At 36.9% G+C, this 25,213-nt stretch overlaps 2 protein-coding genes and 1 long non-coding RNA gene across 4 annotated transcripts in view; 2 read left to right on the top strand and 1 right to left on the bottom strand.

Moving 5' to 3' along the window:
• Positions 1-3,394: 3,394 nt before the first annotated feature.
• On the top strand, positions 3,395-3,910 carry LOC140627887 (ubiquitin-ribosomal protein eS31 fusion protein-like). Its single transcript, XM_072816456.1, has one exon. The coding sequence runs from the start codon at positions 3,402-3,404 to the stop codon at positions 3,870-3,872; it is 471 nt and encodes a 156-aa protein (XP_072672557.1). The 5' UTR covers positions 3,395-3,401; the 3' UTR covers positions 3,873-3,910.
• Positions 3,911-4,911: 1,001 nt separating this feature from the next.
• LOC140627886 (uncharacterized) lies at positions 4,912-10,845 on the bottom strand. Of its 2 annotated transcripts, XR_012026402.1 has the most exons (4): positions 10,692-10,845; positions 6,348-6,471; positions 5,287-5,378; positions 4,912-5,037 (listed from the first exon to the last, which is right to left on the bottom strand). It is a non-coding gene; the product is annotated as an uncharacterized lncRNA (long non-coding RNA). The 2 variants fall into 2 exon arrangements; XR_012026401.1 differs by having other exon boundaries at positions 4,918-5,378; positions 10,692-10,842.
• The window catches only part of ALG13 (ALG13 UDP-N-acetylglucosaminyltransferase subunit), a 72,592-nt gene continuing 58,098 nt past the window's right edge, over positions 10,720-25,213 (top strand). The window contains 3 exon segments of the mRNA XM_072816454.1: positions 10,720-11,045; positions 11,388-11,446; positions 12,378-12,516. Coding sequence (XP_072672555.1) covers positions 12,446-12,516 — 71 coding nt within the window. The 5' untranslated portion in view covers positions 10,720-11,045; positions 11,388-11,446; positions 12,378-12,445.

Genomic DNA, 25,213 nt, shown 5'->3' with positions numbered 1-25,213 from the left:
TTCTTTGTTCAAACAAGCAAACACCTTTCCTGATGACCTGCCCACAGTCTATTCATTTTGCTGGGAAGGTTATTCCCTCAATCTTCTCCAGGTTGGCTCCTTTCTTTCACGGCTCAGCTTAAATGTCACTTCTGCAGAGAAGCTTTCTCTGACCATTGAATTTAAAGGAGGTCTCCACGCCACCCCCCACTCTTCCTGCTATTTTCTTATGCATTGCTCTGTTTTTTACTGAGTTTTACCACAATTTGTAAAAACATATTTGCATAAATGTTTATGTGTTTTCACTAAATTCTAAGCTGTCTAGTGCATCTGTGTGTAGCAGAAGGACTTGGACATAGTAAGTGCTCAAAAAATATTTTTAAATGAATTTCTTATTAAGTGATATATCCAAGTTTCTGATATTTATAAACAATGACATGTTATATTCCATAGTTTTTGTTATATGTTAGCAGTAACTAGATACAGAGAATTATATAAAGACAAAATAATACAATTTAGACCTTTTGAAAACTTGAGTTCTTGAAAAACATTCAAATCTTAACACCTTTGGCTCATCTAAACTCTAGCCTCCTCTTATACAACGGATTCTAAGCAATGTCTGGAATTATGTTTTACTCAGTAGTCTCCTTTAATCAAGTACTATATCATTTGTAGTTAAGCTGATTATCATAATTTTATACAACAAGGGGTAATTAACATCACTGATCCACAGAGGAGGCATATACCCATATAATCAGGATCACATAAATGTCTTTTCCTTCTAAAAATACGTGGTAATGAGATGTATAACAGTCTTGTAGTCACTTAGTCTTGTAGTCTTGTAGCATTAATAGAATTAAATGCTTCATTTAGGTGACTTGTTCCACACTCAATTGGATTTTACTTAAAGAGAGCATTTCATGGTTTTTGATCTTTGTCTTTGAAGCCTGGGAAGGAATGTGAAGTGAAAATCACAAAGGTTCATTTTAATTATTCCAGTAATATTGTAGCTTAATATGATTTCTAGTGTAATTTTTATGAGTAGTAGTTTCATGTACAGATAGGATTTGTAAAAATCTTACCATTTAACCCTAATAAAAAGAGATCAGACATGCAATATGTCTACCACAGTGCTTGGCACACTATGAGCATTCAATAAAAATTAAGTTTTTTTTTCTCTGACTCTGATAATTCAAGTAGTAGTGCAGCCAACTCTCATTCATTACAGTTCATTAAAGCCCCAACTTTACACTTGTATAATGATTTTTTAAACGAAGCCTAAGATTTTGATCTATTTGAACTTACTGTTTCTGCTTATTTTCTTTCATATGTTTTTTTGTATATAATTGAATCCTGATTTTATCAGTTGTCTTGCACACCCTTGGATAAATGAAGTCCTTTCTTTTACTCACTAGGACCTGAAGAAACTAGGCAGTCTAGTCTGAATTTTTTTAACATTATTAAAATAAAAATATTGATTAATAAACTGTAGAAGAGGGAAAAAACCTTTTTTGTTCTTCTTCCCTTCTAGATTCTCTACCTAAGGCCTCATAAATTAAACTGGCAAAAAACAGATTAACAAGAGAAAAACTAACAAAAGTTTATTAATATGTACACCATGCACAGCACAATGGGGGGTAGTCAGTGAGAAGTAACTTGGTGGTTAGAACTTGAGTTTATATACCATTTAGAAGAACAATTTTTATAGAAGTGAGAAGACAAATGTAAAAGACGTATTTCCTGAGTGGCAAATTGTGGGAAGGTAAAGATCTGAGGGAACTAATGGGTCATAAGGGCTAGTTAGTAATTTGTTATGTAGATTCCTATAATGCTGACTCCAGGCCTATAAAGCTGTAGAATTGTCTCTGGTGGTTCATTTCAGTCCTTCTTGGTACACAGGGGACAGGGACACCTTTACAACTACTTTTAGGCATAAAGGGGAAGGCAGAGAGTTTTTCTTGTTTTTGCTCTGTCAATCAACAAAAAACAAAACTGCAAAATAAAATATGTGTTTATTTGGGGTTTTAGGAGTGCAATGTGGGAGGCACCTTAAGCATGCTCCAGAGAGACAAAAGAGGTTAGACTTTTTAAAGAGGAAACAGGGGATTTACATAAGTTGTTTTGAAGAAAAGGTGATTGGTGCTGGTTTCTCTCCAATTACACTAATCTGTGTGTGATTGGTGGCTAAGGCTAGTGTTAGGCAGAAAGTCCCATTAAGTCCATTTTAACATATAGCAGATGCCTCGGCTTTTAGCTGAGTTCAGCAAAAATTCTAAGAATTTGAGACAGAACATGTGCATAAGCCCCCTCTCAATGTCCTCCAGGCTCCATTTTAAATAACTTTTAGCAATGGTTATTCCATTTTTTTCTCTCTGCTGTCAGCTTCTTCTCAATTGCCATCAACTTGAAATAATTGATTTCAATTATAATAACTTGAAATAATTCTCAAGTCAAAGTGCATTTTTGGGGGTGGCGTATTCTACCCTTTAAAATTAAACAATTTTCTTTATAGTGCTCTGAAAATTGGCTCATTATAGTATAATTTTAATCCAAGATTTGATCAGTGTAGCCAAGAAAGAGTTATTTTGGTATCTCTAAAAGACAATTGTATCAAAAACATCTTAGAGGGGCAAAAAGAAAGGGAGAGTCAAATTTTGGCAACTTTTCAAAAACACAGTGGATCCACAAAGAGATTAAAAACAAATGTTTTATAACATGTGACTTCTCAGCTTTGATAAAATATTTACAATAATAAGGAAAAGATATATACAAACATTTCATGACTGATGAAAAATTAAAGAAATCTAAACACAAGTTAGGTGGCTCAAAGATTCTATGCTGTGCTGTGTTTGAAACGCATAAGAAGAAGCATTTCTGATTTATCTTCCTTTAAAAGTTATATTGCTCTTATTGCCTTATATTATAATGCATATGTCACTGCTGTAGGCTCATCATTAAAGGATAACTCAGCATAGTATAGGAGAGCACTTACCAGGCATCTGGAATGTTGGGTTTAACCCTTTACTCTGCTATTACAATACCGGGAAAAATCACAATCAGTTTGAACCTCTGTCTCTTGTCCATAAGATAAAAAGAATGGATTCCATGGTTTCTTAATTTTAAAAGTCCACAAACCATTGGTCAGCCAATGAACAAAACAAATACTCTATTATTAGAACAGAAAAGGAATTATGTTTTAATTATCTCTAATCCCCCCAGGGCCTAGGATGGTCCCTAATAATTTAACTCTTTTTAGTTCAATAAACATTTATTGAGGATCTTCTAAGTTCCAGGGATAGCACTGAATCCTGGGAATTCAGAGATGAGGTAGACATGCTCTCTACCTTTTAGGATTTTACAGTGCAGAGGAAGTAAAAAGTATATAGGTAATTTAAACATCAAGAATTATGGCTGAGGCCAAGATGCAGATTTTCGTTAAGACCCTTACGGGGAAGACCATCACTCTCGAGGTTGAGCCCTCGGATACAATAGAAAATGAAAAGGCCAAGATTCTGGATAAGGAAGGAATCCCTCCTGATCAGCAGAGACTGATATTTGCGGGCAAGCAACTGGAGGATGGCCGTACTTTGTCTGACTACAACATTCAAAAGGAGTCCACTCCTCATCTTGTGTTGAGACTTCGTGGTGGTGCTAAGAAAAGGAAGAAGAAGTCTTACACCACTCCCAAGAAGAATAAGCATAAGAGAAAGAAGGTTAAGCTGGCCGTCCTGAAATACTACAAGGTGGACGAGAATGGCAAAATCAGTCGCCTTCGTCGAGAGTGCCCTTCAGATGAATGTGGTGCTGGAGTTTTTATGGCTAGCCACTTTGACAGACATTATTGTGGCAAATGTTGTCTGATCTATTGCTTCAACAAACCAGAAGACAAGTAATTGTATATGGATTGATAATAAAAGAAGTGAACTGATAACATTAAAAAAAAAAGAATTATGGCTGAGGTAGACAAAGAGTAGTATTTTACATAGTGAACGTAACTTACAAGGGCCAGAGAAAGGCTTCCTGGAGGAAATCATCCTCTGCTGAATCTTTTTTTTTTAAATTTTTTTTATTGGAGTTCAATTTGCCAACATATAGCATAACACCCAGTGCTCATCCCGCCAAGTGCCCCCCTCAGTGCCCATCACCCAGTCACCCTAGCCCTCCACCCACCTCCCTTTCCACTACCCCTTGTCGTTTCCCAGAGTTAGGTGTCTCTCATATTTTGTCACCCTCACTGATATTTTCACTCATTTTCTCTCCTTTCCCCTTTACTTCCTTTCACTAATTTTTATATTCCCCAAATGAATGAGACCATATAATGTTTGTCCTTCTCCGATTGACCTCTGCTGAATCTTGAAGGATTAGTTATCCATAATGATGGAGAGGCAGAGAAAATAGCAAGAGCAGAAACAAAACATATAAAAAGAATATGAATAAGTTAATATGGCATGCATTCATTACAGTCTCTTAAAAAATTAAATAGCTGGGATCCCTGGGTGGCTTAGTGGTTTAGCGCCTGCCTTCAGCCCAGGGCATGATCCTGGAGTCCCAGGATCAAGTCCCACATCGGGCTCCCTGCATGGAGCCTGCTTCTCCCTCTGCCTGTGTCTCTGCCTCTCTCTGTGTGTGTCTCTCATGAATAAATAAATAAAACCTTTAAAAAAATTAATTTTTTTATTTTTTATTTTTATTTATGATAGTCACACAGAGAGAGAGAGAGAGAGAGGCAGAAACACAGGCAGAGGGAGAAGCAGGCTCCATGCACCGGGAGCCCGAAATGGGACTCGATCCCGGGTCTCCAGGATCACACCCTGGGCCAAAGGCAGGCGCCAAACTGCTGCCTTTAAAAAAATTAAATAGCTCCCTCCTCAGTTACATAAAATAATTAAGAAACCACACTTATCATAGGGATAACTAATGTTACTTTATTTTCCATATTTCCTTTAGATTCTTAGCAATAGCTTCATGTTTATTTTATCTGGGAAGGGACGTATGAGTTTTTTTTTTTTTTTTTCTAAAATGCATGTCAGGATACCTGGGTTTCAGTGATGAATAACTCTGAAATATTTTGAAAGAGAAAAAAAAAGAAAAAAAGATTATTAGGCATCTTATGGAAGGTGAGGCATTGTTTAGCACATGCATCCTGGTTATCTGATGCTATGCTATCTGTGCCTTTCACTGGATTATAATGAGCCCTGGAAATCTTGCCTTAGTCCACTGGTATGGTCTGAAAGTCATCTAAGTGATGTCAGCTCAGAAGCCTGAACCTCAAAGTCTGTTCTTTGGAGTGGCAATCATGTGAGGTACCTCGAATGGTCCCTTTCCATGTGGCTCTGAGATTGTTCTTTGTTGAAGATGCAAATTCTGGCCTGTAGTTTATAGCAGAACCTTCAGGTACGCTTTAGAATAAAACAAGAACATTAAGAGATTTAATGGCTGTGGTTAATTTATTACTATTGTCAACTCTATATATTGCCAATCTTCAATAGATGCAAAACTCTATCAGAGTAGAGTATATATTTCATAAGACAGAGGCAGAGACACAGGCAGAGGGAAGCCCAATGTGGGACTCGATCCCAGGACCCCAGGATCAGGCTGAGTCAAAGGCAGACACTCAACCACTGAGCCACCCAGGCATCCTTATAATACTGTTTTACCTTCAGGGTTAGCCCTCATCAAAACTCTTATGAGATAGGTACGCCAGGGCGGCTTAGTGGTTGAACGTCTGCTTTTGACTCAGGGCCTGATCCCAGGGTCCTGGAATGGAGTCCCACATCAGTCTCCCTGCATGGGGCCTGCTTCTCCCTCTGCCTGTGTCACTGCCTGTGTCTCTCATGAATAAATAAATAAAATCTTAAAAAAAACAGTATTAAAGACAGAAAGGGCACTAACAAATCACCAGGGACCTCCCATAAAGCATACAAAATCTAAAATGTTTATATTAATAATATTTTAACAGAAAATCTTACTTTAGGGACAGCTGTGTTTTATTTATTTTAATTTTTAAAATTTAATTTGAGAGAGAGAAGGAGAGACAGAGAACACACAGGAGCAGGAGCTGAGGGAGGGGCAGAGGTAGAGGGAAAAGCAGACTCCCCACTGAGTGGGGAGCCCCACAAGAGGCTTGATCCCCAGACTCCAGGATCATGACCTGAGCCGAAGGCAGATGCTTAACTGACTGAGCCACTCATGTGCCCCAAAAGTTTTAGTTTTAGGTATAAAAAAATATCCTGAAAATTTTATTTGTTTGATAATCAGGAACTGATTTTAGAAAGGCAAAATGAAGAATTGTCAGAGGACATCTGTGCACTTGACTGGATCTTTTTTTTTTTTTTTGACTGGATCATTAAGAAACTATACTTACCTACCTATTTAATCAAAGCACAGTAGTCTCCCCTTATCCACAAGGAATGCACTCCAAGACCCCCAGGTGGATGCCTGAAACTGCAGATAGTACCACGTACCATGTTTTTCATACCTATACACACAAACCTATGATAAAGTTTAATTTATAAATTAGATTAATAATCATTAATAATAAAATACAATTATAACAATATACTGTAAGAAAAGTTATGCAAATGAGGTCTCTCTCTTTCAAAATATCTTATACTGTACCCACGCTTGTGATGATGTGAGATGATAAAATAACTGTGATAACATGAGGTGAGGTGACTGATAATAGGCACTGTGATACAGCTACGGTTAGGCTACTATTGATCTTCTGATGATAAGACAGAAGTCAGAAGGAGGATCTTCCATTTCCAGACTGCAGGTTGACTAGGGTAACTGAAATCCCCAAAAGAGAAACAGCTAATAAGGGTGTGGATGGGGTAGGGTGGTGGTGGGGTTCCTATACAAATAAAGCATTTGAAAAGAAACACAGAAGGTAACACATTAAGTGAAGAGCCTATGTTCTGTGGGGTTTTTCCCCCTTAAATAATCAAGTAGATAATAAAGGCAACTGAAATCATAGAAAATTATTCTTGTGAGACACAGAATACCTGCTATCTAGGCATTCTGCATGTAAAGAATAACCTTTTGTATTGTAGGTAGAAGATTTAATTACTAAAGAAATTAAGACCATCTAAACTGAGGGGGTGCTGTAAACATTTGAATACATTTCATAGCTTCATTTCAGACTTAGGTTTTTATAAGCCACAGCAAATAAAATCCACTTTCTATATTCTGTCATTTTTTAATACTCTTTTACATTCTTTTAGAGATCTGTGAGGTCAAAATGATTTTCATAACAATACTAAGATGTTATCTGTCTTTTTGACTCTCTTCCTCTCATGAGTGTACAGTGGAGTTTTCCAGAGGCTATGTGATGTGTGAAATGCAATGGATTAAAAGCAAAAGTTGATAACAAAGATCTGGCTTTCTTCTGTTAGCCCAGATAGTAAACAATGCTATTCTTTCTATGAAAGTTTTTGTTTGGCAAAAAAAGCTATTTTCATAAAAAATAGGTCATTTACATTAACATACAATGTGCTCATCATCGCTACTTTCAAATGAATCAACAAATATTTAAAATTTTCTCATTTTGGGACACCTGGGTGGCATCTGCCTTTGGCTCAGGTTGTGATCCTGGCGTCCAGGAATTGAGTCCCACATCATTGGGCTCCCTGCATGGAGCCTCCTTCTCCCTCTGCCTGTGTCTCTCATGAATAAATAAATAAAATCTTCAAAAAATTTTTTTCTAATTTTTATCTCAAATATGGTAAATAATAGTTAATGCACATTATAATCCATATAAACAAAAGCTCTTTGAGGTTTTTGGTAATTTTTGATAGTATAAAAGGTCTGAAAACTAAAAAGCAGCTTTAGGCAAAAATTATCCTTTGTCCTTGAAAAAAGAAAACAGACACAGTATTGTAATTGTCACTGTTACTCTTTGAAGAGCCTCAACTACCATATTAATTATAACTTTGGACCAAAGTGACTAACTTCTATTGGTGGAAAATATAAGTATCTGGCATATACAAACATTTTTACAGACTAACAAGGCTTAAGAATACACATGACAAAACTTCTCACAGCCACACAAATCCTTTTTATAACTTCCTAAAGTGGCAAAAATAAGACATTATACAATTCCAAGACATGGCTTCTCTATAGCATCTCAAAATAAGATGCAAAATCATAAAAAAATCATATTGGAATTATGCTTAGTTTAAATCAATGTTTCAATAATCTGTTTTATTTATTAAGTTTCTAGTGATGCAACGATTATCCATTCATTGACCCAATTTAATGGGTCCAGATTCTAAGTTGTTTAAAGATCTTGGAAACTATCTTCAAGTTAGCATACTACAAAGTATATTTGCAGATGAAATAACATTAGTCAGAATATTTATTTAATGTAGTTGAAAATAAATTTACATTTTTCATAATCATAAACATTTTCACAGGTAATGTTAACTTCTTTGCTCAGTAAGCCTGTGTAAGTTTAGGAAAAACACACTTAAGTAAAATAAAATGCATTCTCGTATTGTACTTAACACTGACAAAACAGAGAAAAGACGTACTTGCGAAAATTTTACATTAATTATGTAATCTTGGGTCCTTAAAACATTTCTGGATCATTTTCTGCAAGAAGATGCTTTATTAAAGTCCAGCATATTTAAAATATTAGAAGTTCAATTTTCTGTTTTTCTGGGAATTTAAGAATATTCCATTTATACGTGCACTTTTCTTTCTGCTAATCAGAACAGTGCTCCTTTAATTAAGTATCTTCTAGATATAGAAAAAAAAGGTCACAGACATAACAAGAGATAAAGGTTTTTCTGAATTACAGAATATTTTGGAATATTTTCATATTTCAATAAATATTCAGTTTATTCCTCTTATTGGGCAGAAAACTTGTTATGCTTATTTTTTAACCATGATCTTTGTACATTTGCTGTTATGAGTCTGTAGTTTGTTTCATTCTATCATTAATTCGTGAATATTGTCATTAAGAGAAGCGAAGCTGCACATCGCTCCCCCAAAAAAGACAACTAACCAGGCTATGAGATTTAAAGGAACAGTCCAGGAGAAATATGCCTAAGAGGTTTTTTCCCCCACTTAAGTTCTAGGCTTAATTCACCTCTAATCCTTTTCCTTTTTAATTTCTTCTCGCAGCTTCCGTTCTGTACATAACCAGGCAGGGTAAAAGCAAATATGAATTAAAGAGAGATTTTAAGTAGGAAATACAGAAAACATTAGAATGATATTAAGCAGGCAATCATCCTAGTAATGGTGGTAGGAGAAAGAAGGGAGTTGGGAGAAATCACCTCCCGGGTACTTGACTACTTCAGTGTAAGGTATCTGTGGTATTTATTCATGCTAATGTATAACTTTACATTTTATAATTTAAATTTATCATAACTTTACGATTTATTTATTTATTTATTTATTTATTTATTTATTTATAGATTTTATTTATTTATTCATTCATTCATGAAAGACACACACAGAGAGAGGCAGAGACACAGGCAGAGGGAGAGGGAGAAGCAGGCTCCATGCAGGGAGCCCGACGTGGGACTCAATCCCGGGTCTCCAAGATCATGCCCTGGGCCAAAGGCAGGGGCTAAACCGCTGAGCCACCCAGGGATCCCCTAACTTTACGTTTTAAAAGGCTCAATGGATGAGCAAGGAATTACAGATGCATGCTCCAGGCCCCTAGTGCCTCTATTTTACACAGAATGCTTGCTAAATGAAGGTAACTGACTCTGAAGCTTCCAAGAGACCCTGTAGGGCTCTGGCTTCCAGAAAAGTAGTCTGAAGAGCCTATGCTAATGAGTGATTTTGAAAAGGCACTTTTTTTTTCACGTGCTCTCGAGACTTGAGGTGAAAACATAGCTCAAAAGGAAACTGGCAAAACAGGGTAGCAAATAAAGATTCCCAAAGTCCTGTAGCATTCAAAAGTTTTGTGGCACCCAAGCAATGACACAACCACAGCACTTAGGTGTGATGTTTCATCATTGTTTTTTAACTACGGCTTTTCAACTCCCCACTTCTCCATTGTGAGGGCTCGGTAAGCTCATACAAGTTTCAGGCACATAAGCGATTTGTACCCTTCGGTCCCCCGCCCCGCGCCACACTCCCGGGTCCCCATCGCCCCCTGGCGGCCATGGCCGACTTCCGCTTCCCCCGCTCAGCGCGGCCTCTGCAGCACACGTGGCGTCCTCTACGTCACATCCGGCCCTTGCGATTCGGGCTGGGAACCCGCGCGATGAAGTGCGTATTTGTTACAGTAGGGACCACCAGCTTTGACGACCTCGTTGCGTGTGTCTCGGCTCACGACACTTTGCAAGTGAGTGGGGGAGGTGCGCAGTCGGGTGCGCGGTGGCTCTGTTCGCCGCTCGCAGCCCGCCGCCGCCGCTAGCCTTACCACTAGCCTTGGTAACCTTTCCTGAACGCCGCGCTTCGGAAGAACCCCCAACAGCTCTACCTCAGGTGCCGCCGCCCCTTTACTGGCTCCTCCCCGCGCCCGGCTAGGCCCTCCTCCTGCTCTCAGTCGCCTCGGCGCCCTCCGCCTGCTCTTCCTGCTTTACCGCCGCCCTCCCGGACCCTCCTCCCCGTCCTTTCTCTGGCTCCTCCTTTCCCTGGCTTTTCCCTTCCGACTCTCCGCCTCCGCCTCTCCTTCCTCCGGCTTCGCCCCTCCTTCCCGCTGCTCCGCCTCTCCGAGTGGGGCTCCTGGGGTCCGGGCCAGCCTCTCGACGTACCTCAGGCTCGCTCGGGGTCGTGTAGTCAGCGCCGGGCGCCTCGACGAGCTCTGTCAGGCTCGGCCCGGCTCGACTCGATCCGGCCGGTTCCTCTCGGCAAGCGGTCCCCGCCCTGCCCCCGCTGCACTCGGGCGAGCCCGCGCCGCGCGGTCTCACCAGGCGTCCTCGCGGCTGGCGTCCTCCGGCGGCGGTTTGGCGGCTTGGCTTGGCGGCTCCTCCAAACGGGGGTTTGCACAGCTTCAGCCCTGAGGCGGATCGGGGTCGTTTCTTCGTCTCCTTTCCAGTTTTCGAACCTTTCTCAGGGTCTCTACCTGGTCGTCTGCTTGTGGCGTGGCCTGTCCTTTCGACGGCTTGGTGAGCACAGTCACATAGATCTTAACGTTAGGGCTTGTGAGGTACCCTGTCGGGGTTGGGTACGGTGTGTGTGTGGGGGGGGGTGCACAGCTTGGTTCTGGAAAAGTAAAATCGGCCACAGGTAGAAGATTTTGTGGCCCGCGCGCGGGTCTGAACACCGACTTTAGGGGTGGTGGTTGTCCTTTTTACGGAAGCCTGTTTAAAAGTCCCGCTTTTTTTTTTTTTTTCTTTTTTCCAGATCCTCAGGAGTCTGGGCTACAGCCGACTTGTCCTCCAGATAGGTAGAGGAAAGGTGGTACCTGAACCATTGAGTACTGAGTCATTTGCTCTGGATGTTTACAGGTACAAGGATTCATTGGAAGAAGATCTTCAGAAAGCAGATCTTGTTATTAGTCACGCAGGTAAAATTCCTTAGAATCCCACGGTTTAGGTTTTGATAGTTAAGAACAGAAATTTAGGGATTTTTTTTTTTGGGATTTTTTTGCGGTAAAGTAAAATCAGTAGAGTAACTCACTGTAGCCTTTTTCAGTATGATACTTATTTGAATATACCTATTGAGAACATTTATTAGAGGTTACTATTTTGGGTAAGATAAAAGTTTTAAGACTTTTGGGGATAAAAGGATAAGAAATTAAGAACATGGACTAACTGTATAGTAAGAAACTCTAAACGCAGGAGCAAAATAATTTGTCCGGTGTCATGCGTAAAGAGTTGTCTAATTTGAAATTAGCATTTGGGCTTAGATCTGCTGAAATGTTCAGCAACTAATTGGGTTGCACATGAAGAAATTGGCTTTGAACAATTTTTTTCTTACATTTTACATGTGAGTATGAAAGACAGAGAAGCAGAGACAGAGGCAGAGAGAGAAGCAGGTTCCTTGCGGGGAGCCCGATGTGGGGGACTCCATACCAGGACTCCAGGATCACACCCTGGGCGGAAGGCAGACAGACGTTTAACCCCTGAACCACCCAGGCATCCCAAGAATGTATTTTTCAAGTCAAATTTTGTAGCATTTAATACAGAGCAACTGATCATTTGACTTTTGTTATTTTGAATGTATAATTAAGAGGCCTGGTTTGTAGTTCTGCCAGCTAAGTTTTTCTTTTTTTTTAATTAGTTAATTAATTGATTTTTATTTATTTATTTTTTGTATATTTTTTTATTGGAGTTCGATTTGCCAACATATAGCATAACACCCAGTGCTCATCCCGTCAAGTGACCCTCTCAGTGCCCGTCACTGCCAGCTAAGTTTTTCATCTTCAGTTCTGTCTTAAAGCTTGGTGGAGCACATTAATTTTTTTTAACTGTTAACAATTTTGATTTATTTTGTAGGTGCAGGAAGCTGTTTGGAGACTCTGGAAAAAAGAAAGCCACTTGTAGTAGTTGTAAACGAAAAGTTGATGAACAATCATCAGCTGGAATTGGCAAAGCAGCTACATAAAGACGGGCATCTCTTCTACTGTACCTGCAGGTATACTACAGACTGATAATTTGACCTCTTGCCTTAAATCCTCACTAGCTATTCTTATCCACCTACCTGACCTGTCGGTCTTTTTAAACCTCTTACCTTCTGCTTATCGAACGCTTTGATTTTCCTCACCTGTGAAACTGTTGTTTGTCTTCCGCTGTGTGTTTTCTGTTATATTTCTTTCTGTATCTGTGCCTATTTCATTTCATGTGATTATCTGAATGTATGTAGGCATGTATGTAAGTTTCATCTGGGCACTGAAGGCTCCGAGGATATGATTTTTGAGGATATGATTTTTGAGTTCGTTGGCTTTTCATTATACAAAGAAGGCATTTGCTTATTTTTTTTATAATTAAAGTTTTACCTTCCGTAAATCCATTGGGAAAGCCCCTGCTCTCATGGTACTAATGTTCTATTAGTGGGAGATAGTAAACAGTTTAAGAATAAGCGATCAAGATAATTTCACATTGTGAAATGTGGGTTTTTTTTTTTTTGGTGAAATGTGTTATGAAGAAAATAAGGGTGATAAGATAGCTGGGAGTAAAGATTAATTAGATTGATCAGGGAAGGCATGAATGAGTATATGACATTTGAGTTGAGATCTGAACAAGAGGTAGTCATGTGAATGAAACTCTAGAGGAAGAAGGAACAACAGCCATTGCAAAGGCCCTAAGTTAGGAATGAGCTTGGAGTTGAGGAACCAGAGGGAAGATTAAGTGTGGCAGGAGTATGGTAAGCAAGGCAGAAGATAGAAGATGAGATTGGGTGGAGATAGCTCACTTAAGAGTTCTGATTGTATTGTGTTTAGTGAGAAGCCATTAAAGTATTTTAAGCCTGAGGAATTACTATGGTAAGGAGTATTATTTTTTTTAGAAGTATATTAAAATTCAACAAGAACTGATCAACACAGTAGAAGGATGAAGAAAATTGCTGGTTGGTTTTCTGTTAATTCTTGAGACACTAGAAGCTTGCCAAAGGGTCAGGTCATTAATTCCCAATTATTTGACTTTAAAAGTTATCATAGTTTGATGTTTTAAAAAGTAAAGACCTCATAGAAGTATTATAAAATACATATCTTTTATGTTATAATTGAAATTAATTTTAAAGTGAAAAATAAGTTTTAGGAGAAACTGGCTAGAACCTAAAGGCTTTTCTTTTAACTTCACTGCATCTCTTAGACACTCAGTAAATACTTGTTTATTTGTTTAATATTTATTGAGCACCTACTATGTGCTAGGCATTATTCTAGGTACTTGGGCGTATATTGGTGAACAAAACAGACAATTTCTGTTTTTATAGAGGAGACAAATTCATTGATTATTTCAGGAACAATTGACGTCTTAATCCCTATATGATGGGGGAGAGGGAATATCAGGGTGGCTGTGTAACATAGAAGCCATTATTGTAAGTATTCTGTGTTGGAAGAAGCTATATAATAATTATGTAGGCTTCTGATAGTAGGCATAGGTGTCCTTGGGTAGCAGAGATTGTTAGGGGCTAATATTTTTTTATTATTTTATTTTTTTTAAATTTTTATTTATTTATGATAGTCACACAGAGAGAGAGAGGCAGAGACATAGGCAGAGGGAGAAGCAGGCTCTATGCACCAGGAGCCCGACGAGGGACTTGATCCCAGGTCTCCAGGATCGTGCCCTGGGCCAAAGGCAGGTGCCAAACTGCTGCGCCACCCGGGGATCCCGCTAATATTTTTTTTTAAAGAATAAACTCCTCTAACTGGTTTATGCAAGTCAATTTTTCCAGACATTTCTAAGGAGTATTTTTATTCTAGATGTTAATCAGCTTTGATTTTATGTTAGTACATTTATTTTTATTTTTAATTTTTTAAAAAAGATTTTGTTTATTCCTGAGAGACACAGAGAGAGAGGCAGAGGCAGAAGGAGGAACAGGCTTCATGCAGGGAGCCCGACTCCAGGATCACGCCCTGGATTATGCCATGGGCCGAAGGCAGGCGTTAAACATTTGAGCCACCCAGGGATCCCCTTATGTTAGTACATTTAAAAGGAGAAAGCATTGATACCCAAAACATCCTGATTCCTTATTCAAGCCGAAAAGGAAGCTGTGCAAGTCTCCAATTTATTTTTTACAGTTTGAGAAGTCTTATATTTTAAGACATGAATATGGTAAAAATAATTGGTTATATTTTCATTTTAGGTATATTATTTATTCTCCTGAGTCTAGGCTGGATGATTGTATGTCTGTTTTTTTTTAAGATTTTATTTAGTTATTCATGAGAGACAGAGAGAGAGAGAGGCAGAGACACAAGCAGAGGGAGAAGCAGGCTCCATGCAGGGAGCCTGACATGGGACTCGATCCTGGGTCTCCAGGACTACACCCTGGACTGAAGGTGGTGCTAAAACACTGAGCCACCCAGGCTGCCCCTGTATGTCTGTTCTAATTTAAGTGGCTGCTTTACTTAAATTTCTGAAGTAATACTTATGGCATGGTTTGGAATCTTACTTCCAACATGCATGGTGATTGTACATTACTTAATTATATGTGGATTTATGGTAGTACAATTACAAAAGAAAGTTATTTAGTCTTCATGCATGGTCCAGTAGTCTCCCCAGCTTATTGTTCTTGTCTGGCAGCTGTTACTTTTGTTTTCATTTATTCTGTTTTCATAAATGAATTTTGCCTTGGTTTATGTCTGCCCAGTCCTGAAAAATGTTCAAAAGTCCCGTGACTACATCTTTAATGAAATAACATTTCTTTAATATTTCAGTTGACAAAATATACAGTATCTGTTGAATTGGTATGGACAGGTACTACATAGAGCTCTTCATATTGCTTTCGTTTTTGTATGTGTGGTTGACCCTCGAACAACACAGATTTGAATGACATGGGTTCACTTCTACACAGATTTTTTTCTTTTTTTTTTTTTACACAGATTTTTTTCAATACAGTACTATAAATGTGTTTTCTCTTACGATTTTCATAGTAACATTTTTTCTCTAGTTTATTGTTAAGATTATAGTGTGTAACATCATGTACAAAATGTGTTTATAGACTCTGTTATTGGTAAGGCTTCCCATCAACAGTAGGGTATTTGTAGTTAAGGTGTGGGGGAGTCAGAAGGTGTACATGAATTTTCTTTTTTTTTAAGATTTTTATTTATTTGAGAGAGAGCAAGTGGGGGAGGGGCAGAGGGAGAGGAAAAAGCAGAATCCCTGCTGAACTTAGAGCCCAAGGATATGGGGCTTGATCCCAGGACCCTAGATCATGACCTGAGTGGAAGTCAGATGCTTAACTGATGGAGTCACCCTGGTGCTCCTGGAAGTTGTACATGTATTTTCAATTGTTCAGGTGATCAGTTCCTTTAACTCTGTGTTGTTCAAGGGTCAACTATATATATAATAAAAGTATAATAAAATTCACATGTACAGTTTCAGAAGCATCACAGTATTCTTGGAAGTTAGATTCAGTCATCAAGTGGGCGGCAAATGAATTTTACAGAATTTTCTCCCTTGTTACCTAATATTTTTCTTCTTTTGTTTTAGCACGCTTCCGGGGCTGTTACAGTCAATGGACTTATCAACACTGAAATGTTTTCCTCCTGGCCAGCCAGAAAAATTTTCTGCATTTTTGGATAAAGTTGTTGGATTACAAAAATAAACACTAATCTCTGAACACTTTAAAAAACACCCCTCCCAAATTCAACCTATGGAATGTGGTTAAATCAAATTATAAATACATAGTATATATTTGCAGAATAATATAAATTAATAAACTTACACATCTATAGAATGTATAGAAGAATTCATGGTGTGAATGTTAGCATCTGGGTCCAAATCCTTATTGCTACTTAGTAGATTTTTTGCTTAATCTTTATATTTTACTTAAAATATGTAGTGAGCATTCATAGGTTTTATCCTAGAATCCCAAATTGATTTAGAAATCATGTCAAAAATAAATCTGAAAACTTTGACAAGAACCTCAAATGAAGTTATTAGTTTTGTGTTGCTTAGAGTAAAAAAAAATGAAGCAGTAACAAATTGGTAAAGGCATTTGAGAGTCAGTATCTTTAGCTATACAATTTAAGGAGCCAATTTTTTAAAAACAAGCTAAAATGATGAGTTGTGTTCTGTGAAATAAAAAGTTAAAAAATTACCTTAAAAAGATTAACAAGATTAAAGATCAAGTCAGTTGATTGGTGGTACTTGGAGAAACTACTTCAGTGGTGTAGATTCATTCTCTTCTCTAAAATACAAAGAGAAAATGACAAACTAATCTTGTTCAATATGGAAGCTTTATTGGTTTGAAAAGAGTAAATCAAAAAGGACTTCTTAGGCCAATAGAACTTGCTGTTAGGCCCCTTCTCATTAGTTTTGAAACATTTATTATAACATCATCGAGGAATTTATAATTTATGTACTTAAAACATTAGTTTTATAAGCAATTATGTGATCAGATGTATAGAATAGCCTAAATACATGACTTTTGGGTTCATGTAACTCAAGATTGATACGTCATGAAATTCTGATTAAGGAGTCTTGAGACCTATAAAATTAGATTATCTGTAGGTGTTCATAGCTTTCTGGTAGAAATTTTGTATACAGTTCATAAAATAGTATATACTATAAAGACATACTTTTCATAATATTCCAAGATGTTGGCTATTCTAAGCATTTTACCAGTGCTTTATGTAGTGTCTTTGTAGATTTGGTTTCCTGATTGTGTTTTACTTAGGTTAATATTAAAATAAATTCTTAATAATAGTAGAAGGTGGTGACTGAGAAATACTCTGGGTAGCAGGAGGAAGCCAACATGGATTAAAATTTGCTGAGAATAATCTAAAAAGTGAGTAATCTGCATCTACATAGTTTGAGAATTAACAGCACCATAATCATTATTATACATTAATCTTATATTAATGTTATATAGGAAAGGCCCTTTTCAAATACTTGGAGATAATTAGACTTTTCTGGGCTCTTTTAAATGTGGTTCTCTAATCGATAAAAATTATGGTTTAAAATGTATTTTGATCACTTGGTTTTTAGTTATTTTATGTCATGAAGGACTAACCATAGAGAATCAGAAACAAAGGGTCTACTCAAACATGACAACTGTAAAACAGTATGGACCCCAAATCCTGTTTTCTTTCCCACAAGAATATATAATCATGATTCCATTATTTCATTTAGCAGGGGGTTAAGCCAGGGGTGTTAAATTGTGTGTAGTGGTATCCTTTGACTATATACCTTTGTGAAATAGTTTATCAGTTGTTCAGCTTAAAAATCCAGGGATATTTTGATTTGGCAGGAATTTTTGAGATCATCTAGTCCAGTCCCATCAGAAGTTTACAACTTGTCTAGAATAACAGCCTTAGATAGAGCTGCCACTGGAAGCAGTTTCTTGACTCCTGGTCTTGTAACTCTTTTTATCATACCATAATATATATTTTGAGTTTTTTGATTCTGCATAATCGTTTGCCTGGTATTTAGTTACTTTACTCCCTTACAGGGAGAGTTTTGTTCATTTATTAGTTTATTTTAGTAGGAATTTCACACTTAATTGGATTTTTCTGTGGTGTATGATAAACTTACCTTGGACTTAGAAACCTGTGATTCTTGCGGTTTTAGAATCTTAACAAAATGCCATGGGTAGGATTGATACTAGTTGAATAAAGGAAGACTTTGAGACAAGGAATTGTAGATTTTTGGAGTTAGAAGAGAATATTAAACCTAGCTATTACAAACCACTTTATAGATGAGGAAGGAGGCTAAGGTAAATTAATTGTCAAATTTACCTGTTATTGGTCCTTATGGAAAATGAACGGTTAACCAAGATTCTATTTGGAATATTTACTCTAAGTGAAATTTGTGTGGTTTCATTGCATGGCTGGCAGGGTTTCAGATTCTTGAAGTCAGTGGGTAAGTGGAATGTAGTTTAATTAGCAGTGTTCTGTTAGAGGTGTTTAGATTTCCAGGGATAAGGAAGCAATTTATGTCAATGGCTAAGTTTAGAGATGGACAGGTATGAATAGTAGAAAGTTGATGGAGTAGATGAAAAGTGATGTGAGGTTATAAGATGACCCTGGGAAATAGGGAGTTTTGATGACTGCTTAGGATTTCGGAGGAAAGAGCTGGAAGGATTTGGTGGTAGCTAAGCTAGTGCAGCTGAACATTTAAAGGTATAGTTGACTCTTGAACAATGTGGAGGATTAGTGGTGCAAAACCCCAGCACAGTTGAAAATCCACATATAAATTTTGACTCCCAGAAGATTTGACTAATAACCCGCTGTTAACTAGAAGTCTTACTGATAAACTGTCCATTAACACATATTTTGTCTATTATGTGTATTATATATTGTATCCTTAACAATAAGAAGGGAATGTGAAGAAAATCAAGAAAAATACATGTATAATACAGTACTGTATTGAAAAAAGTCTATATAGGTAGACTTGTACAGTTCAAATCCGTGTTGTTCAAGGGTCAACTAGTTGTCATCTGAAAATTCTGTCAAGTCTCTGATTTTAGACACCTTAGAGTACTGCTGTGTTTGCTTTTATTTTTTTTAATTTTTTTTTTATTTTTTTTTCTGTGTATGGTAAATCATGTTGATTAAAAAAAAGGCAATATAAAAATGTGTACCACCACTTTGATAGTTTGAGGAAGTTTTTTCTGAGACTGAAAAGTTAGTAATGACTAGAAGTAATGTAGACATTTTTCTTGGCCCTTTTTTATGGTATAAGCATTTAATCACTGATTTGTTCAAAATGTAAAATTTTCAGACATGACCAAAAATCTGTATATAACCTACGTAATGAGATGTATGGACAGACTATTTGAAACTGATTTTGGGGAAAGATTTGGAATCGGTGGTCCAGATAATAGTGTGGTAACCTGTTTTTCTGCTGTACAGCCAATACTATATTTTTGTGAAGAAGTGGGAAATGGAAAATAATAATAGTTAACACCTGTTGTGTGCTTAGTATGTATCAGATACTATTTAAAGTTGCTCAGGGGCTCCTGGGTGGCTCAGTTGGTTAAGTGTCTACCTTTGGCTCAGGTCATGATCTCAGGGTCCTAGGATTGAGCCCCACACCTGCTTCCCTGTTTAGTAGGGAGTCTGCTTCTCTTACTCTCTCCTTCTGCCCCTCCCCCCCAACTTGTGCTCACTGTTGCTCTCAAAAAATCTTAAGATTATAGGTACAAAGTTATTAAATCTTTACAATAACCATATGAAATAGCTATTAATTGCCCATTTTGCAGATGAGGAACCTAAGCTCAGAACATAATGCAAAAAGGAAGTTTTATGCTATGTAAGTGTCTGATGGACTGGGAATTGTAATTGTTGGAATGCTTATTTCCATTGTATTTCCATCATTTATGGTGACAGGACAGAGTATTTGAAGTTAGAGGACTATTCCAAGAAATTTTGGTTGTATGATCATCATAGATCTATGAGTTATTTCAGTTTTAGTTATTGTTAGAAATATATTAGTTATTTCAGTTTTAGTTCTTGTTAAAAGCATACTGAAAGCTACTCAAAATCAATGCAGAGAAACTCTCCTGGGTGGTTTGCCTGGTTGCAAGTTACTTACTGGCTCTTTTGTTTTTTTCTGAATACCATTTTAGGTTCTATTTTTGCTCGTTTTCTTTATATGTATTTTTCTTGATACTTTTCAACACTCCCAGAGCTGCTATTGATGCTCCTATTCTATATCCGCCACCTCTGATTTGAGCTCCTGAAGGGTATTTCCAGTTACTTACTGGTCATTTTTGTCTGTTAATTCTCTTAAGCATGGTAAACTTAATGCGCTCCAATCTAAATCCTATTTCTCCTATCCTTCTGAGATATTGGTAGTATTATGTTTAGTCTTACAGGCTTATATCTCTAACCCTTTATATCTGATTGATCACCAGGTTTTTTTTAGCTTTACTTTCTAAATGTCTCGAGCCCATTTATTTGCTCATTTAGTCTTTTAATTAATGTAAATGCATAATAAGAATCTACTTGTATAAGCACTCAAGACATGATTCCTGCTCTGGAGGAACTCTTGCTAGTTGAGGAGGAACTGTCTTACTCATTCTTGAATCCTCTGCCTGCAGCACAGTAGGCTTTCCATAAACGATAAATGCACTTCCTCATTGTCTTGATTAGGATTAGGTATTGACTTTAGGAAACACAATAATCTTACACACAATTATTTCATTATAGTCTATCTAGTATGTCTCTTATTCAGAAGAAAGGTGTGACCATCACATTGTATGGTGAAGTTTGTAAGATCAAACATTGACAGGACTGGCATTAAAACGTAGCAGTACTGATCCTGTGTAATATCCAAATAGTATTGAAGGGTCTGTCAAATAATGGTACTTATTGTGGATTTTTGGTAAAACATGATGTTAAAAATCAAGGGATCCCTGGGTGGCGCAGCGGTTTGGCGCCTGCCTTTGGCCCAGGGCGCGATCCTGGAGACCCGGGATCGAATCCCACATCAGGCTCCCGGTGCATGGAGCCTGCTTCTCCCTCTGCCTATGTCTCTGCCTCTCTCTCTCTCTCTCTCTCTCTCTCTCTCTCTCTGTGACTATCATAAAAAAAAAAAAACATGATGTTAAAAATCAAGAGGTTTATTAAAGCAGTAGCTATAGTGTTTTCAAGTAAAAGATTACATGGAGAAAGGTTTAAGATAACCACCAAACATTTCATTCCTTGTTAGATGGTTAATTCCTTCATGAGTGCAATCTTTATATTGAATAGAAATTCTAATTTTTTTTTTAATTGAAATTCTAATTTTTGTGAGGGGCTAGACAGAAGGTAAACCTAGCTTGCTTCAAACAGGAATGAATATATGCTTCTTGGCCCTGATATTGATTCTCAAAATATTTTTAGGGTCTTTTACACTATTAAATGCCATCTGTTTTGGTATTTCACTTTATTATGTTCATGAATTTTTGCCACATCCTGGCCAGAATTATTTTAATTGAATCTGTCATTTTATTTTGATGGTTATAGTCCTGCTCTCTAAGGCTCAAGAGTGAGTATAAGCCTCTGGGTCTTGGAACCCTTCAGAATATTTAGAACTATTGTTTCTGTCAACTAACACGTTTTGCAGTGAATTTCAGGAAGTTTTCCCAGGTACCTTGAGGCTACAGGTTAAGAATCTCCAGAATGAGGCCAACTTAAGTATTTTCATTCCTCGTCCATTAGTACTCTGGTGGTAACTATTAGACTCCTTCATAATGAAGCCTACTGATTAAGTTTAGTAATTGCCAGTTTTACCACAAAACAAATTATAAGCTTACCAAGTTTAACACATACCAAGCACAATTTGAAATTAAATATTCAATTAACTGTAATCCATAATGTGTAGCACTGTTTTCTAATTGATAGAAGGAACTAAATGGAAAATTTTTCGTTTGTAGTCATTATTTTAGAGTATACTAGAATAGGCTATTTGGAAAAGCAATACAGATTTGTACCTTATTTACTATCAGGTGTGCTTCTAATGTATTTGCTGAACTGATAATCACTGTTGGAATGATGTCTGTGAGGCCATATACTGCATCTTTTTTACTATTCATTTCTCCTTTTGTATAGAACATTGGTTCTTTCTCCACTACCAGTGTGCAGTGGGTGGATAGTACATTCCCCAAATTTTAGGAATGAAAAACATTCTTAAATCCTCTGCCTAAGTAATTTTCTGGATCTCAGTTTTCCCATTTGTGAATTAGTAAAACTGAGTTTCTTCATAGGTGATTTCTAAGACATAAAACCAATTATGTGGCATGTTTGAAAATAAAAAATGTCATTGAAATAATACATTTTCCCAGTTAGAGTTTTTAAGAAGAGTAGACTTAGAGATATTTACGTGGAATTTACAGTATATACTCCTAAATGATACAGAAAGCAGTTTTCATAGAATTTCATATTTAAATTCATAGTCTCTAGTTAGGGTTATAGTTAGAGAATTAAGGATTATTTAGAGATTTAAGGGAGCTCCTCAAAACAAGAGTGTTCTGGTCATTATTCTCCTTTCCTTCAATCCCCTATATGTTGTTAGACTAGACACTGTAAGTATCTTGAATAAAAAAACAACCCCTGATATTTCTGTGCCATTATGATGCATTTTTAAACAAAATATTACTTTACTTTTTCCCCCTAATCTATATTAGAGTGCTTCTGATGGAAGTGGGGAAGAGAAGGAAATAAAAGCAAATGGCTCTTGGTAATATTTCTTTTATTTTGCATATCCTTAGGCTCACTGCTCTGGGAAATCAATTCTTTTTTGTCTCTCTGCTAAAGCTTGAGGAGAGAGGTTGAATAGGGTCCTTTGGCCAAATTTTGTTTTGGAAAGATTGTGTTCCCTTATGAATCCTGCTTTGTTCATCTTGTTTAAATATCTACTACGAAAAGTAGCAACAGGTTCTAGTACCAGGGTGCTGTTAAAAATGTTTTCAAAATGTTTACTATTTTATTTTTTTTAGTAATGAAAAACCTTAAAAGGGCCAGTATAGTTATTTAATACCCCAGTTGTCTCCATGTTCTATTTTGCTACTAAAAATAAGTGAAATATGATTTTTAGTGCTAAAGATTTTTTTTTGGTACTGATTGCCTTGCAGCAGTTGCTCATAAGTTGTTACATACATGTGATTGTCATTTTAATTTTTTCCAGTTAAAGATAAAATTGACAACATTGTTTAAGGTTTAAGGTATATGATGTAATGATTGGGTGCATGTTTGTATTGCAAAATGATTACCACAATAAGTTAGTATTCATCACCACACATGGTTATAAATTTTGATACCTTTAAAAATCTAGGTCTGTTTATTTCATTTGCAAGGTAAGATTAACTCATTTTTGTATGAGCCAGTCAACCCCACAATTTGCCAGTATAATAGGTTAATCCCTCTACAAGCTATTTTTATGGTTAATGTTGATCACAAATTTGACCATCTAAAGGGAGGTCAAACAAATCAACAGATTTGTTATCCACCATTGAATCACAGTTCCTTAGACCAGAAAGAGAGCTTAGACATGCAGCACATCTTCACTTTATAAATGAGGAAACTGACTCAAAATGGCATAACCAAATTCATAATACTCTTCATGTTAGTTACCATGTTGCCTCTCAAAATAGTAACTCAGAAGCCTCATGTCCTATATACGTTTATAATTAAACCTTGTGTATCACAGATAATGTATGCTTTAAAATTTTTTTCAGGCAAGTACCTCATTTAATTAGTTGAAACTTGAAGGAGTGTTATCTTAGAACTAGTATTGTGTTGTACTATAGAGAATTTCCCTATTTGATTAGTGAAGAAATAAGAATTCTACAAATTAAAACAAGTCATATTTGCAGGTTAAATTACAATATAAAAAGTAGTAATTATAAAATTAAAGCACATCAGTTTCATAACAAGTCAAATAATGTTCATTATTTTAAGTTGATTTGATTTCTTAAATATGTTCTTTTAATCTGTACAAGAGTACAGTGCCTGAAAGTTTTTAAGGCAGTTACTTTTCTTTCCATTACTTTTGGAAGTGAAAGAAACTTAGGGTTGGGGAAAGCTGCTCTGGGGAGCTATATTTGACCTTTGACTTGATTTCCAGTAGAATTTAGGTGAAATTGTTCTGGTTCTTCCCTTTTGTTTGCTTTTGACCAAAGAATTTCTTAGTGAATTGTTTTGTCAGGTAGCAGCTAACAGTAGTAAATAATAAATTAAGCACTTTTGCGCTAAGCGCTTAACATTCAGTACCTTATGTAATTATTCCAGCAACCGTAGGTATAGATGACAAAAAAATTTGTACAGCAACATTTTTCAAATTTTGAAACAATTTAAAAGCAGTAGCTATTATACATTAAAAACTATTGCTGGGTCACTTGGGTGGCTCAGTCAGTTAAGTGTCTTCAACTCAAGTAATGGTTCCAGGAGTCCTGGGATTGAGCCCCGCATGGGACTCCCTGCTCAGCAAGAAGTCTGCTTCTCTCCATCTGACTTCCCCCTTGCTCATGCTTGCTTGCTCGCTTTCTTTCTTTGAAATGAATAATAAAACCTTTAAAAAGAAAACCTGTTAATTTGAATGCTAAAGTTCCCTGCCTAACTTTGATGGCTTTTCCCAAATCTTCAGAAAGATTTGGAAAGTGTTTGTAAAAGATTCCCCTATGGAAAAGATCATTGCAAAAAAGGAAAAGATCATGTCAAAGTTAAGCAGGGAACTTTAGCATTCCTTACAGCCTTTAATACTGCTAATGGGCATTGTGAACTCAAGGACTGGGTTATAGTGTGCAGTGTTTGCTGAAATTTTCGCCTTGAAACTCTTCAGGGGTGATTATTAATAGTTTGTAAAACAACATTGTTGGAGAGCACTAGTTCCCAAAGTGGTCCTGGACCAGCAGCATCAGCATCACCTGAGAACTTGTTAGAAATTCTTGGGACCCAACCCAGACCTGAATCCGCGTCTTGCATGAGGTAATCTGTTTTAATGGAGCCCTTCTACTGTTCTAGAGGTTTACAGGATTGGAGTAGTTTAATGTAGAAGAATAGTAAGCCAATGGGGAATTTTAAGTGCAATAAGGTACTTTGAAGGACAGTATTAAATAATATGAAATGGCTTTTAAATACAGGATGAAGTCTACTATTGTCCTGCAGGTCTTTTTAAAAAGTCCTATTGTACTAATCTGGGGAATGTAACCTGTACTAACCACCTCTGAACCTTCATTCATCTTTTCT

This window comes from Canis lupus, chromosome X, assembly GCF_048164855.1.
Source record: "Canis lupus baileyi chromosome X, mCanLup2.hap1, whole genome shotgun sequence".
In the NCBI taxonomy this organism is placed as follows: Eukaryota; Metazoa; Chordata; class Mammalia; order Carnivora; family Canidae; genus Canis; species Canis lupus.
This window is presented reverse-complemented; position numbering and strand designations above follow the sequence as displayed.